Below are 16,860 nucleotides of genomic sequence, written 5' to 3' on the forward strand. Positions count from 1 at the left end.
GACTTCATGGCTATGAATTCAGGTAATTATTACTCTAAAATCTCATGAAATTTAATTTTGATATATGAATTAAATGGAAAGGAAAAACCAAAGTTTGAGTAGAGTGAATTACATTAGTTATGTATATACAAATTGATCATACACTTAATTTTTAATATTAACACATTACTGAAATCGAACATTCAAGTAAGTGTATAACTCAGTAACTTTCTTAAATGGTGTGTTTCATTTTCAGATATCACGAGTGAATAGTCCAAAAAGGTCTACTCTTAGCAAGAATGTGAACAGAGTAAGTTGCCACATTAAAAAAAATGTGACTCTTCAAAATTTAAAAAGATGAAGACCTAGAACATAAGCAAAGTTTATAAAATGATCTTTTCTAGAGAAAAACATGGACTTGCTCTCCAAAAAATCAAAGAATACAGAAATGAGAAGCTGTTGCTTAAAATCAAGACAAAGTTGACTGTAAAGATTACTCCTCAGTGGATGAGAAAATCCCAGAGACTAAACGTCTGAGTGGGAATACCCGCCTGGACCCACAGCCACCTGCCTTGCCTCCTCCCGGTCGCACGTGGCCCAGCACTCTCACACCACTCACCTGACGGGGACAGAGCCAACTGAATCTCCAGGGGTCTGAGGTGGTATCCTCAAAACTGAAATAACCCGAGTCACTGTCGTGTCACTCACCAGTCAACTCACGCTATGTACTCACCACACGTGGACCAGGTAAGAAAGAAAGAACAAAGCCAAATCTTACTTCAACTGGCTCCTCATGTAACTTAGGGGGCCAGAAGCTAGAGTAATCTAAAAGGAGTTCAAAATATTCCAGAAAATACGTGGACAGGTATGAGAATCTGGGGTAAACGGTGACTGTGGAAGAGTTAATTGGGACGTTATCATCTTGGCACCATCCCTACAGTATTAGCAAAAACGAGGACATACAGCAGTCTCTCTCCACCTCCGGTGAACCACAGATTTCAGCTGTTACTTCTCATGTTACTAAGGACTGAACGTAACATAGTTTAACAGTGTTTATACTCCTCTTATGCAAAAGGATCTGTTTCTACCTGACCCTGGTGCAGGAGAGCAAAGCTCCCCTCTCCTACGCCCACATGCTTTTCTTCCCACCTCTTCCTTACGCACCTACATGCCCTCCTCCGTTTTCTGCCCCGAACTCTGCTCTGCTCACACTTAACTTGCAAGTGGCTGCACAAAAACTGGGTGAAAAGGGACAGCTGGGATCACAGGTCCTGGGACAGACACTCTTTTTCCATGAAGGGCAGGGCGGCAAGGACTTTACGCCTTATAGGCCCTGGTCTCCAATCTTTTCCCCATAGCCTGAAAGCAGCCTTAGATGATATGTGAACAGTGTATTCTAAGATACCTTTAACTATAGGCACTGAAATCTGAATTTCATGTATGTTTATGTGTCATGAAATATTCTTTTGAGTTTTGTTCAACCATATTAAAATGTAAAAATCACTGTTAGTTTATGGGCCACACAAAAACAAGCAGTGGGCTAGATCAGTTGAGTAGCATTTAACCAACAGATGACACTGGTAACTAGTAATAACAAATGCTTATACGTTCCTGAAAACCGTTTTTCTGGTAATTTTATGCACTATTCAAACAAAAATAAACCTTTGAAAAGTTGCCAACTCTGTTAAATCACAAAATGCTAAACACAAAAATATCTAAAGGGAAACGCTGGAAGAATGTGAAGTCAAGCACCTTGAGAGAACGTGGAGAAGCAATACAGTCACTCCTATTCCATCCGAGTGTTTTCTGTTAAAGGTTCAAGGAGTCTTAAAGCTGAATTACGCAACGCACTTAAAATGAGTAAGGTGAAATCTGTCTGCAGGCCTGAATTCCTCAAACCATGTTTAGAGAGAATTTTCAGTATAGAGGCTGAAAATCATGTTCCTAGGTAAAGACTAGAACAAATAATTATTAAATGGCATTTCTCAGAACACCTTAATTTTAACAAGAGACTCAGGTCTTTAAGTTAATTTTTTAATATATGCTCTCCTATTTGTTAAGCATGTGTCCACTTTGATGTTTTAAGAGTTGACCATCATCCTGGTGAAAATGTATCATTACTTTATTAAGCCTTCGGACTCTACTGTTTCAACTTTAAGCAGATATTAAACCTAAGCTACCCTCTGTGATTTTCCTAAAACTCAACGGGAGCTGGGCACATGAATGTGACGCGGGACTTACAGGTTCTAAGATAATTTCACATTCAAATGTGGCACTTCATTCTGTTACAGCACTGTTTAATCAGACAAACCTTCACCCTTCAATCCACAGGTGTTCACTGCGAGTGTGGCATGGCCACAGTGCGCTGCCTTCCCGTCAACCCCAAGTGAGGTGCTGGTTCAGACAAGGTTCATCTGAACTGCAGTCTTTACACACCAGTCCAGAGGGAAATTTACAATACCTGGAAGACACTGTTCAAAATGACTCTCAATAACAGTATGCTGCATTAAAATTAGGGTAGCAATGAAAGTACACAGATTATTTTTAGACCAAATCTTTAAAAAAATATATACTTTTGAATTTAGTGTTTTTAGTCTGTTGCACTTGGGCAGACAGACTACGCCTCTGTCCGTTTCTGAAAATGACAGGCCCCATGTGGGACGTGCTGTGAGGTCATTGAAAAGCTTTAGTTCACCCTCCTTGGTCCCCTGTAATAATCATTTGAAAAATCTTTGTAAATGGGCAGAGATTTTTAAAAATTAGACATCAGTCAACTTAATGTTCAAATTGGATCTAGTTTGTTGAAGCTTTAAAAATACTTTAAAGCTGACATGATCAGATTCTTAGGCTAGTAAGGTCAATTTGCTACAATTTGTTACGGAGGCTATGACACTGCCTTTATCTATGGACTTGCTTCCTGTAACATTACTGGAGACTATGAAAAGACAATTTAGGGCAGGCTGCCCATTTTCTCCCAATAGTTCTTGGTATTTTCAAAATCGGATATGAGAATACGGGAAGACGCAGAATAATATTTACTGTGATTTATTTATGCTTATATACTATACTTTCTGTAATGAAATTCTGAATAGAATATTAAAACTTACTATATCTGTCTCCCCAAAATACTTTAAAACAAAACTCCACTCTGCAGCCAGCAAATGCCCCATCTCTTTTCCACTTACAGTGTCACAACATCAGAACATATGAGAAGCCATTCTAATAAGAAGTTTTTGTTTTTGTTTTTGTTTTTAAATTTGAAAAACCACGGATCAGGAAATATCTACAATACTTTTCAGAACCTGAGTTGTCACATCACCTTCAGGATGTTTTCTTTTCATTAATGCCATGTGACAATAAAAGATAACCACAATTTAATATAAATAATAGTTCTGTTAAAATTCTGATCTCAACTTAACTATTGTTAGTTTACAAATAAAAAGGTAGATATCATAAATTAGGGTAAGCAAAGCATGCAAATCTAAAGAATCTATATCTGAATTCCTAGATTAGCATTAAAACCAATCACCGCAACAAATACCTCAACAGTATGCCTCGTGTGGAGAAAGGAAGCCATACTGAACATTCAATGCCACAACTGTAAGGTTTTCGGAGAAGCACCTGTGGCAGTTTCAGCAGTTTCTATATGGAATGCTCCCCCTTTCTAGGATTACTTGAAAAAACCAAGTCAATTCGAATTACGTAGCTGTAAAACATTGACATGTGTAGTTTTTACAGATTCAGAATCTTCTGTGTGATTCAAAACGGGCAATGGTTCATAAAACAGGAAACTTAAATAATAAGGGATCACATATTTGCAGGCAACATTTGGATTAAAAATACATATACATACATGAGGTGCAGAAGCACATTTACTGAGCGCAGGCCATTGTCATGTGACCACCTTGACCAAGAGCTACTGCTCTAAAACACTGCCTTTTCAATTACCTCTAGTAATTTTCAGCATGAAGCCAACTTAATTAGGTCAGTATTTCAACAAAAGTTTAATAGTATGGACTAAAAACCATTAACTCACGATTCTGGTTACTTTAAAATTTGGTATGCTGTATCTCAAATACATTAGTAACTATTCCTAGATGGAAATAAGCAAATACAGGGAATCATTAAAAAAAAATAGAAAAACATTACTAAATGTCTATTTGTACAGACAAAACATTACAAACATCTAAAACTTCTTCAGTAAAAGAAAAACGTGTATTTTTAACCCTTTGGTATCCAAACTCTTAAATGCATAATTATGAAGACTTTCTTAAATATATTCTTCAGGTAACAATAGGAAGAAACTATTTTTTAAAGTTTCTACTTGAATAAATTTGGTGCCAAGTTTTCATTTCAAGTTCAACATTATTGAGGATGGTTTTATGTTGCAACAGAACCCCAATTATGTTTGCATTCATAAAATATAAGAGCTTCATTCAAAGAGTCTGACAAAAAAATTCAACATGCTCCCACCTATAATTTAGCAAAAGAAAGATATTTGAACTTAGAAGTCATTGGTTTTATTTGAAAGCACTATTTATAAAAAAGCAATGGCTAAACAAACATTAAAACCTATATATGATATATATATAAAACGGAACCACTATGCTGTGCATCAGAAATTAATACAACACTGTTAAACTGGCTATACTTCAATAAAAATAAATAAATAAAACAAACAAAAAGCCTATACATTGTTCGAGCTGTTATGAAAAATAATCAAAATCCTAAACTAAACGTCAAAAGCTCTGGAATGTTGTCAGCCCACTATCTACCTCTCCTGTCCTGCAGACAGAACTTTAACAGCTATCTCAGGAAGTAACCCCTCCACCTTGCCTGTGACCATTTAATAAAAAGAAAAAAGAGCCTTGGAACTGTCGTCGTGACAAGCAGGTCAGAGAGGCAACACAAGGAGGTCAGGACTGGAAGGCAGAGGATCTGAGACCAGAAACTGAATTTAGAGTTACACTTCAGATAAACTTCATGGTTGGACTATTATTCTGAAGGGCAAACAAAGAAACAAATGAACAGAAACCACAAATTTTAAACATGAATAAATGTCTAATAAAGTAAATCTGGGTTACATTTTGCTAAGGGCAAAAGCTGCACACCAACTTCTGACACCAGTATTAAATATGCTCATCGCATGATTTGCCCTAATGAAAATTTTGCTTCCAGACAGAGCTCTATGGGTAAGCAAATAAAGGTGGATCATAAATATGCACCAAACTACAGCAATTCCATTTCAGTTAAGAATTTCTAAGAGTTCAACAAATTACTTTTTTTTGAAACATTAAAAAAGTCTATTAAGATCACATTTTCAAACTTTTGTTATTACAGCCAATTGTGTCTGTTTTCTAACTTAGGCAAGAAAGATTTTTTCCAGAGTGAGTCACTGAACTTGCTTATACAAGGCTATAGATGCTTCAGCAGCTATCTGATGGTCACAGCTAAGTTCCTCTTGAGAACAAAACAATTAAGTTAAAATACATGTAGCCTACTGGAAGATCTGGCTACCAGAGTCAGTGGCTTCTACAGAAACGCTCTCCTACAGAAAGCTAGGGGAATTTGTCACAACCTAATAAAACACTGGCACCTGTACAATGCAATATTAAAATGGACTAGCAAGTTGGCCTTAGATGCGAGCAATTCTGTACCTCTAAATCCTGCTAAATCACTTCATTACTACCCTGAGGCATAAAAAAATCCACTTTAACATCTGGTTGATGTGGAAACATTTCCCACTTTATCTCTCAAGAAAATAAAGTAACCAAAATCAATGAGTGCCAGAATACTATAAGTAAAGATAGCCCAAGGCTGGAAATCTGCACTTTACAATATTAGGAGTGAAAGGTCATCTTAATTATCAGACAGCAAGTTTTAAAAGTCTTTCTCCAAAATCACATTAAGACTTAATTTTACATTGTTCCTTACTTGATCATTCAGAAGACGACTAAGGCAACAACTTCTCCATGTTAGTATATGCCCTTCTTCCAATCAAAAAGTCTACGTGTGGAGCAAGCAGCACTCAAATCCTGGCTGCAATGAAGCAAAGTTAAGGATGATGACAGTTCAACTTACGAAAACCCCATAACTGGGAAAAAATGAGAATGGGAAGCGTCTGCAGGGATTTAGATATTTAAAGTCTGCAAACACTTAGTCTGGTCGCAGAACTGACATCTAATCCTGTGTGTTTTTATTTTTAGATGTGGCCAATCTCAAATCTAATGGCCAACAGCAATGACAATCATATAAGCAGAAACAAAACCTCACATGAAAAAGAAAACTTGGCACCAAAACTCAAGATGTAAAATAAGAGAAGAAAAAGAAACTCCATCAACATACTCACGTGTGGTGCTAGAAAATGTGCTACGGTGCACAGCAGCTGACATGCGTTATCTTACAGATGCAGCCTACATTGACAAGTAGGTTATGTAACAGACCATTCTAGCCACGGGCGCCTGGTACACTTGCCCTCACCATTACCTACCCCATGACCCAAAAAGCAGCAACTTCAGACTTTAGCCAGTTTATGTAGCAAATATATAAAAAGCAAATTAGAAATTAACAACAAAATTATTAATTACCACCAAGTGTGATAAAATATTGATATGAGACAGCTTTTAATCTATTCACAGGAAAAGGAAAAATTTCTATTATCTCCTGAATACTAGAGTGTAATATTAAAATGAGTAATGTGGCTCATTCTGAACTGGAAAAAAAAATATGTAACTTTAAGTAAATAAATTAATTCTGTGTCCCTTGATGATCTTACAAGAAAAAGACATTTTATTTGCTAGGACTACACTTTACCATATGAGCAGCATTACAGGAAATAAGTAAAAGAGATCTAAGTACCATAATTTGGGGTAATCAAATTACTGGTAGACGAAAAGTGCTAACTATAAAAATGTGCAGGACAGATATTAAAAAGCAATTTACAGTTTACCTTACTGGCAAGACTGACATTTTATCCAGATGTTAAAACTAAATAACCAAACATACAACAGCAATAAATAATAATTACTGGTGCTCTACCTCCAGGACAAAGACTGATCATTTAAAGAATCGCTTTTGGCTAGGTGGCTCAGGCTAAATGCTTCTTCTAAAAAATATCTGAAAGTTCAGTCAAGGGAAATCACCATATGCAGGGTCTTGAGGGAGTGGCTCTTATACTGAGAAGGAAAAACAGACTGGCACTCGAGGCCATGCTCAGTCACACTTGGTGGAAAAGAGACACTCGAGGGTCCTGTAACAAGGACAGAATTGTAAATAAAATGATCTCATTTTAAAAAGACACCTACTAAAAAAAGGACATAGCAGAAGAAAGATATTTATTGGTTCAAAGGATTAAGCTATCCATCAAAGTGAATAAAACTAACATTTTTGTAATGAAATGCTCAGGACCAATTATTGTTCAGAAAAATAAGTCACGGAAAAGATCAACTTCTAATTACTCATTTCAATAAATGACAATTAAGGAATTTACTCAATTATTTTATGACTCTGTATTTTACAAAGCTTCTGTTATTAAAATTAAAGATTTGAGTTTTTAATCTAAAGACAGCTGAGAAACAGATATCTACAATTGCTTTAAAAGCAAACTACTGAGAATCATCTCAATGTTTTTTAAGTTGTATAATATATATTCACACTATCAACTGTTTTAATTACCTTAAGTCATAACTTCATATGAAGTCACAAGGTTCCCTGCCATGTAACATTTAATACAGGTCATATATTTATAACACTAAATCGCTATGTAAGTAAATGATCCAAGCCCAAACCAGTGTCCGATCTTAACAACAATACTGAATGAAACAGAAGCTCAGATACTAAGAGCCTGATGACAGCCCCTGGTCTTAGACAGGCCTTGAATTAACCTACATGGTTTTGCTGTCCAGGATCTATTTTCAGTATTTATCATAATACAGAGTCAAAGCAATGAAGTGGAAACCAAAGGGTTAAACTAAGTTTTGTGGGTTTTATTTCTCCCAAAGTCTAAATTTTCACATTTCCAATGAGAATAAAGTGGTCTGTAATTAATTTTTATGAAATACTTCAGACACTCAAAGTAAAACAAAAAAGCTGGTATTATCGTAGTTATTCTGGTTACTAGAGCTCTACAGCTTACACTCAACATTTAAGGGTGAATACCGCATCCATTTTGTTAATGCTGTGAACTGCAGAAGAAAAATTTTTATAATAAATCTTCAAGAGAAAGTTAATACAAATAAATTTAATACCTAAAATAAATGAATAATGCCATGGCTAGCTAATGATTGCATACAAGATCACATTTTTAAATTAATATACTTAAATATTAATATTGTTCTAGCAAATCATAAATAAGCCAGTTGATGTAAACTGGCTAAAACTAGGATATTCTAAAATAATGCCATCAGTATCAAAAACACAGAATGAGTTTGAAGTTCTTAATGTATACAGTTACATTTTACAGGGAATTATAAAATCATTAAAAGTCATAATAGTCTTTGAAACATAAGATGTTCTCTCACCTGCTAAAAGATGAGAAAATCAAAATTTAGGAAAGTTAATTGTCTGCAAGAATTTTTCGAGCCAGAGAGGCCTGAAAAGATACTGTAATTCAATTCAAGGCACTAGTTTTGAAATTAAAACTTGGCAAAGAAAAGTTTGAAGACTTGCCCATGGTGACACAACTAGTCAGTGGCAAAGTCAACGACGCCAGGTTCCAAATTTAATTGGTTAACTGTCCTTTCCAGCCCAATACGCTCTCTCTGATGGCAGGAATTCTGAGGCTGCTGTGATTAAGCCCCCTTCTGCCAGTGGTCAGCTTAACCTACACAACAATTTGCTCACTAAGGCCAACTGATCTAAAAAGCAAAATTATATTACTAGTATTAAAGACAAAGCTCAGGACTTTTGCTTGCTCTAAATCCTGTCTCTAAACACAAGACTCTTGGCTACATCGTTGGTTGACAAGAATAAATGAAGACACTTACTTGACATGAGCCCCGTTAGCCACCAGGGCACTGATGCAGTCCAGGCTCCCAGAGCGAGCCGCTTTGTGAATAGGAGTCTCACCCTCACAGTCCTGAAACGACAAAAATGATCCCCATGACCATTCAACTAGATCCAACAAGACCTCTGCGTTTTAAAGGAATTAACAAAGCTCAAGTACCACCTCATTCCTCTTTGAAATAGAACAATATGATGAGCTAAATTTGAAGCAGATGAAACGTAGATAGGAAGAGACCAAGGAAGGAGCATATTCGCTTGAATCCTCAGCTCAAGAACAAAAAAATCCTGGGGCCTCTCCAGCAGTGACAGCTCGTACACTCTGCATGGCAAATCAGAAATCATTTTTATGATGGATTTTAGCACAAATGTATGTAAAACCCAAAATTATTATCCTCAGACAAAAAATAGTAATCAAGGCCTAACATCTAATGTCTGGTGTAGTCTATCCACATTCACCTACATCTACCACAGGACAGCCTGTCGTGACATCACCAGTGCCTCCCCTGGATTTTTTTATCTTGAACTTGAGTTAGCACTATGCTTTAGACAACAAGACTGAGGTTAAAGGGTCAAGAAAAGGGAAGGGAGAACACAAGGGTCAAACACAGCCAGCTTTGCATACAACTCAGGCTATGTGTGATGGGCGACTTGTTCAAGGACCTTCAGAAAGGCTGCAGGAGCAGCACACTGCTGCTTCAGGAAACAGCACTGGAGGAGGCAGAGGGAGCAGCGGACTCAAGGACATGACTCTGAAGACTAATGCAGTCATCTAACAACAACAAAAGGAATTACTTTACACTACGAATGGGGAGAAAATCTAAAATACAATTTCACTGATAGGCTCTCAGGTAAATAAGAGGTAATGAAAAGTACGTAATCAAAAGAAAAAAAGTCATTTCTGTTAGAAAACTGATTTAGGACTTTCTGCCTGGGAAACCCCAACTGGCTAATGAGCAGCAACAGTTCCTAAAACAAACACATGTCATCATCTCTGGACATTGAACTTGGCAGCAGAAGACTAATAATTAAGGGACAAAGACACAAAGCAGGAGTAGGGCAACCGTGCAGTGTGCAGCAGTTGGAAAATAATTCATTCATAAACCCAGTCAGTGTTGCACTTCTTCACCCATGCACAGTAACTCACGTTGGGGAAATCTGAGGTTAGGGCAAGAGTGGAAAGAAACTGGTAGATTACTTTACAGAAAAACATAGTATTAAAGACTCAACTGCTTACTACAGTGTAAAGTATGTATATTTATTTTAAAATGAGCTCAAAAGGGAAGTAAAATTCCAAACAGAAGAGTCCATTTTTGAAGAAAGAAACATAGAAAATCATGAGGTTATACAGGGAACTATCCAGTGAACTCAGATAAAAAATGAAAACAAAAACAAAACCTACCCCTATTTCCCAAAAGGGGAGAGAGGGGAGAGAAGAGGTACATACTAAGGATAAATAAAAATTATACACAAGCACTGCCAGGAAAAGCAGACCCGAGGTTTAGATGAAGTTTTGCCAAATAAACAGCAAAAAACCTCAAGAAAACAAAAAAGGGTTTTTAAAGCTATCTTTGAAACGAGAAGGAAAAAAAGATTTTCTATACTATTTCAAGAAGGTGGTGGGGTAGCAACAGATGACAGAGAAAAACAAAACCACTCGCTCCTGTTTTTTGTTACAGTAGGAGACCATCTAAGAGGGAAAGGCAGAATACACACTATTTAAAGAAAACAGCAGCCAAGAGAGGGAGAGTAAAGAGCCATTTTAATGTTACAGCTCAAGCTAAGACCAGTCATATTTCAAAAATACCAAATAGTTTGTAATATGATTCTAGAACTGCTGCTGGCAAACTCTGAGTCATAAGGGAAAGTGGGACAGGTGCCAGAAATCTGAAGACAAGTCACCTTGAATTTTAACGAAGAAAAACCTTATTTCTAATCAAGTTATAAGAAACTGAAGGCACTACCAAATGCCAGCACCATTCTAGAAGGGGTAAAAAGAGATGACTTGCAAACACTTACAAAAAGTGATACCCATGAGTAGACACTAGACTTACAAAAATAAACCACGTGAAAACTAACTTCACTTCCTCTTTGGGTAAACTTAGAACACACAGCCTCCAAACAGTACATGTGAGCCTCAGTAACCTAGAGATGGCAGGGAGAGTCTCTACTCAACTCGAGGAAAATGAACTTAGAATGGTAACTAACATGTCAAAAGATTAAGACTAGAAAATGGGTTAAAACTAACAGTTATTAAGAAGAAATGCTATGCTCGGTTCAGAAAAATAATACACAAACAAAGAGTAAGAAAAATCTGGATCTAGTTTTATCAGCTTATGTGGGAAATGAGAAAACCCGTCTGCCTCATGATGAGCCACCAGGCGCCCATCACAGCAGTCCAGCCTGACAGCCAGTGTGCCCCACATGAGACCACAGCCAACCGAGGCCCTTCCAGGAGCAATGCCAGGGCACTTGAAAAACCCAGTGACAGCCTCGTACATGAGACGACTTGGGGGTGCTGAGCCGGGGGGGCTGTTTACACAGAGGCAGAGCTGTGAGGAGGGTGGGCTCTGGGGACTCCTGCCCAGGGAGTGGACTTCAGGAGGGGTTTCCACAGAGCCCCCTACAGCGGCTCAGAGGAGGGGGGAGCAGGGACGGGAGAAGCCGTAAACATTTTATCTGTGGAAAATACTGAGCTGCTATAAAACACTACATGAAAAGGGGGTTCTAGATTTTAAAAGATCTGAAAAGCAGCATTAGACAATTTCTTTAGATCTCTCAAAACTAAATGTTATGTAACAACTTAACTAAAATTATCATATAGGAGTCTATACTTAAAACTCCATGTTAATACTAAACAGTAATTACTGCTATTCACGGGCTATCCATGTCTTACTGATAAGGAGACTGAGCTACAACCAAGTAAATGACTTGCCCGGCTATGGAGGTGAGGCGGCGGACGTGCCCTGCTACCAGAAGGGGAGGACACAGGAGCAGCAGACCAGGGGGGTCAGGCACCACCAAGGGATCAGAGCAACACAGCAGGAGGCGAGTGAGGACGTCAAGGCGCTGTGCGTGGAGACAGAGGAAGGGGGAGGGGCAGCGGGTAAGTTCCAGCTCAGAAACAGAGACCAGCCTAAAATCCAGGGCTCTCCTCATGCTGTGTCTACTAGTCTGTCCAGAGGACAAATGCCTGCTTATCCCTCACGCCCCTTTCTCACTGATCCTTGTTTTAAACAACTGCTAAACACCCTACCTCGCTTTGGCGTCCAGGAGTCACTGACTGCACAATGCCTGGCTACTTCTTAGCATCTGGTCGTCAACCTCGACTCACATCTGAGGCCATATCAACTCACGCTGGTCAACCCGCTAATGGTAACTTAACCACGCAGATGATTACAGGTAATTTCACAGCCATTCTCTCACTGGGACAGATGTGTTCTCACAATTACCTCTGGAAATGACGTTAAGGCAGCTGTAAGCAGGGGAGCCAGGAAGCCTGGGCACAAGGCCAGGCTCCTTCAGTTACTAGCTGTGACCTTGGGCAACTCACTGTGGATCACAGCAAATCACATAACAGGTAAAACCTCTCTCTAAACAGACGGCACTGCTATGTGAAGGGCCAATTATCTACAAATAATTCAATAAACATAAATTCCAGTTAGCCCAAAGGTAAAGATATCAAGCTCTAATTAAAGCCTAAATTTAGAACTCAACATCTTGTAATTATAGCTGGAAAAAGAAAACAAAAACAAACCACGTCAATCATGGGCACTGCCTTACCGGTTTGTTAATGCTGGCTCCTGCTTGAATCAACCAGACGAGGCACTGAGGATGTCCCCCAAAAGCGGCGATGTGGGCCGGGGTCTGCGCGTACCGCGTGGTGGAGACATCCAGCGTGGCTCCAGCTCTCACCAACTGTATTAAGCACTCCAACTTGGAGAACAGCAGGAGGGAGGATGGAACACATGTAAATGCCGGTACACTACTAAATGTCACACTAGTAATATAAATTCTGTAACAGAGATAAGTGGCATTTTCCTGTTTAAGAAAATAGTCATTCCTTCCCAGTATCATACAAATTTAAAAAGGCTTATTTAAAAGAGTATTTTTCCTTGTCCTTGTAAGAAAAAAATTGGTACACAGGGAACAGAAAGTATAAACAATTGACACTATACCAATTTAAATATTTTGTCTTTCCTACAGTTGAAAAAGCCAAAATCAGTATGGTAAATCAACTATAGCTCAATTAAAAAAAATCAGAAAAGACTAGATTACACATACATTCGAGGACTTGTATCAACACTACGCTTCACCACTTCCACACACTTTTCTAAACAGTAAATGGTAAAGCGGTTAGTAGGTGAACTCTTCACAGGCAAAGACCGTTTTCCGCAGCCTGCACAGGCCACTCAGCACACCCTGGCACAGGCCACACCAGCCGAGGGACACTCAGTTGGGGCCCACCCTCTAGATTATTGCCTCGGGGAAGAGATGTGTGGAGTCAGCCAGAGGGCAGCACTTGGTCTTCCCAAACTGTTTGTACCAAACCTGCCCCCACAATAAAAAGGCCTAGAATACAGCTGAGCTCGGCGCCTAGCAGGTGACTAAAACGAAGACACACGAGCCAAGACTTTGCACCCAGGCACCAGTATCATACTAGCCTCTGGGTAAAAGAATTCATCATGTAACAAAGATCTGGCAAGTGCCTACCGTTTGCCAAGCACCAGGACAGAAGTCCTGCTGTCTTCAAAGATTTACACTGTTCCACCCAGTATTTTCTCAGATCCCGGATCCTGATCCCACAACTGCCCCCCCCCCGTTTCCCCTCCCTAAGCACAATGCAGAGTTGGTGAAAAAGCTCTAACTGCCAGCAATTCTCTTCCTGAGGACAGACTTCAAATGAAGAACAAACAGCTACACTTGGATCTCTCTCCATGTCTCTCACTGTCTTCCTGAAATTTAAGCCTTTCCTTGCAAAGCTCAGATCATTGCAATCAACATTTCTGTGGGATGAACTCTCACAGCTGAGGGTACACACTGTCTTCAAAGAACTTGAACCTGGGAGTGACAGCTGATCAAGAGGCACCACTAGTATATTTTAATATATTAACTTTATTAAGGTACTGAGCGAAAAATGACAGCCAATACTAGGGATAAGATGAGCAGGTCTCAAATCCAACAAAAATGAAACACCTTAGTATGCCAAAAGTGGTTAATCTTATCAACTAAGAATTCTCTGGACTTAAATTTGTTACCTATGGGCTTGATGTAGGAAACTAGGTTTGGAATTCTGGAAAAATACTGTTCAATACGACAGCCTGTAAAACCAAGGCGTAATTAGAATTTTAAAATAACGCCTCATAAAGGGTTGGGTAACTTGTGTGCAACTGGTGATTTTCTAGGAACACAGCCTGAGAGCTGGGAACAGTTCGTAACACACTAAATGCTTAGTGAGCTCCTGCAAAGGTTGAGAACACTACAGGCTTAAATGTACACAGAAAAAGGGAAGCTGTTGGGGTGAGGACGGGAGACAGGACTGGGAACCTACAGCCAGGAGTCCTGGCTTCTACCTTGGCAGTCATTGCTCACAGACCGAACAATACTTTCTATGGCCCCTTCTGTGTCCAAGACTCTACAGTCATAATTAAAAACAGCTGGAAACACTAACGGCTTGCGTTACAACTTTCGGTCTCTGAGGTTAATCTACTACTTGGTCTCGTATGTTTCATTATTACTCATGCCCTACAGAAGCAGACTCGAAAAAAAAATTCAGTTGGTTTCATTCTATTTTCATAAAACACCCATGCGTGAAATTTACCATTTACAGCATTGTAAAGCAGCTATGGCTATTTTCAATTTCCAGAGATACCCAGAGGCACTCTTGGGTTGGTAAATATTCGGAGTGACCGTCTGTAAGGAAGCTTTAAGCATTCTACAGAATGTATGGGATTGTCACACTGTGTCCCTCTCAACAGGGTAGGACTGAAATCAAAAGGGGAGCCTTTCCTGAGAAAGTTGTCCTTGCCAGTGACCAGGCTGTCTCTCCCCCAAACACTAAAGGACAAAAGATGCTGAGAACCCGTGCTCCGAGAGTGACCTACAGTTTAATGTAAAAACAGACCAGAGCAAGCAGCACCCAGGAAGGAGAGAACGCCTCGGCTAACTGACTGCCTTGGGAAATCCACACTCGAGGCCGCTAGGAGGAGAGCAGGAAGCAGTTGTTATTTTTGTTTGCGGAGGCTGAATTCCCACGGGCGCTGGGTACCAGACAGGCGGGAGTCGGGGGGATCGTCACTCACTGACTTGCCTCCGCCCCGCCGTCCCAACTCCCTCTCGTTTCCTTCCCTGAAATAAATCTGACTTCATTTCGCCAGGAGACTCAGAAACTGCTTCCCAGAAGGTGTAACTGTAGCACCGTGAGCGAAGTTAAAGCAGCTTCCTCTGCCGGTAAAAATAAGCACATAAAACGAAGCGCTTTCCCTTCGAGACGGGAACGCACCTTGCACCCCCCGCAACACTCCCGCGTGCGTCACCCCAGCCGCATCCTTCCCGCGGGGAACCTGCCAAGGGTCCCTGAGCCGGGGTCTCGGCCTCAGCCGCGCAGGCCCCTCCGAGGAGCGCCGCGCGGCGCTCCTGCCCGCTCCTCCCCGGCCAGGCGGCGGCGCGGCTGCCTCGTCTTCTCGGAGCTCAAAGCGGCCCTCGACCTTCCCGGTTTCAACGTAACTGAACCACCGCGGACTCCACTGAACCCGGCAAGCCGAGTCGCAGAAGCACACGCACAGCCTTCTACACAGAACTCCCCACACGCTTCTTTCCTCTCACACCGTCCGCCGACGGGAGCACTGGCATCACCTACGGCACCCCCGGCGGCCCGCCCCCGGCCCGCGAGCCCCGTGCGAACGCGCGCGAGAAGACCCGCGGGCCCCGCGCTTTCCTCAGAGGGCCTCCCGACGCCCGCGCGCCGCCGGAGGCCCGGGCCCTCACCCGCAGGGCGGCGCCTCCGGGAAGCCGCCCGCGTTCCGAACCGGCGCCGCCGCCGCACATGCGCCCCGGGCCCCGCGCGGCGCCGCCGCCACCCACCGCGCTTCCGCCCCGCGCTCCCGGCACACCCTGCGCCCCTCGCCTCCCGCGACCCCCACAGGAAAGCCGCCGAAAATGGCGCCTTAAAGCGCCCGCGCCCACCTTGCCGAAGTGCGCGGCCCAGTGCACGGGCGTCCAGCCGTAGAAGGAGTCCTCGGCGGCCAGGTGGGCGCGCGGCGTCTGCTGCAGCAGCGAGCAGAGCGCGGCCAGGTCCCCGTCGCGGCAGGCGCGGTGCAGCGGGAAGCGGAGCGACAGCAGCTCCTCGCTGGAGAAGCCCGCCTCCACGCCCGCGCCCGCTCCCGCCGCCATGGCCCGTCACCAGAGAGCGCGAGCTGGCGAGCAGAGAAGACGTGCCGGTGAGGACCCGACAGGCCGCCGCCGCGCCCGAGCACAAAGGAGCGAGAGCAGCGCCGCGGCCGCGTCTCGCCGGCCGCCGAGCGGAGCGCGCACAGGGGCGGGGCGGGGCGGGGCGGGGCGGGGCGGGGCCTGGCCTGCGGCGGCCCGGACGGGGGCCGGCGCCGGGCGGTGCCGGGTCTGGAGGCGGGGCCTGGAGCGTCGGGGGCGGGGCCGGGTCGACGCCTGAGCGGCGGGGGCCGAGGGCGGAAACTTGGGCGGGCTGGGAAGGGCCTGGCGGCCTCCGGCCTCTGCGGGTCGGGTACCGTCTCGGCCGCTCGCCCTGCCCAGACCCCAGGCCTGACTGTGTCCTGACCCAACCGTAATAAAAAGCCCCCGGAGCCGCAGGTTTGGCGCCCACAGTAGGCCCGGTCCCTGAGCTTCCGGCGCGCACCTCTAATTCGC

At 42.3% G+C, this 16,860-nt stretch overlaps 1 protein-coding gene across 6 annotated transcripts in view; it reads right to left on the reverse strand.

Annotated features, from left to right (window-relative positions):
- The window catches only part of ANKRD10 (ankyrin repeat domain 10), a 31,139-nt gene extending 14,633 nt beyond the window's left edge, over nt 1-16,506 (reverse strand). Inside the window, exons 1-5 of one of the 6 annotated variants that reach the window (XR_012080124.1) lie at nt 16,165-16,506; nt 12,763-12,915; nt 8,964-9,055; nt 6,329-7,228; nt 3,521-3,685 (exon numbers count right to left, since the gene is read on the reverse strand). Coding sequence is in view for 4 of the 6 variants with exons in the window: in XM_072976556.1 (XP_072832657.1) it covers nt 7,192-7,228; nt 8,964-9,055; nt 12,763-12,915; nt 16,165-16,371 (489 nt within the window). In the remaining 2 variants the exon portion in view is untranslated. Of the gene's footprint in view, nt 1-3,520; nt 7,229-7,292; nt 8,163-8,963; nt 9,056-12,762; nt 12,916-15,966; nt 16,082-16,164 lie in introns of those variants that run through there. The other 5 variants (XR_012080123.1, XM_072976556.1, XM_072976557.1 and 2 more) reach the window with 5 other exon arrangements.
- Between the last annotated feature and the right edge of the window lie 354 nt (nt 16,507-16,860).

This window comes from Vicugna pacos, chromosome 14 (assembly GCF_048564905.1).
Source record: "Vicugna pacos chromosome 14, VicPac4, whole genome shotgun sequence".
Classification (NCBI taxonomy): domain Eukaryota; kingdom Metazoa; phylum Chordata; class Mammalia; order Artiodactyla; family Camelidae; genus Vicugna; species Vicugna pacos.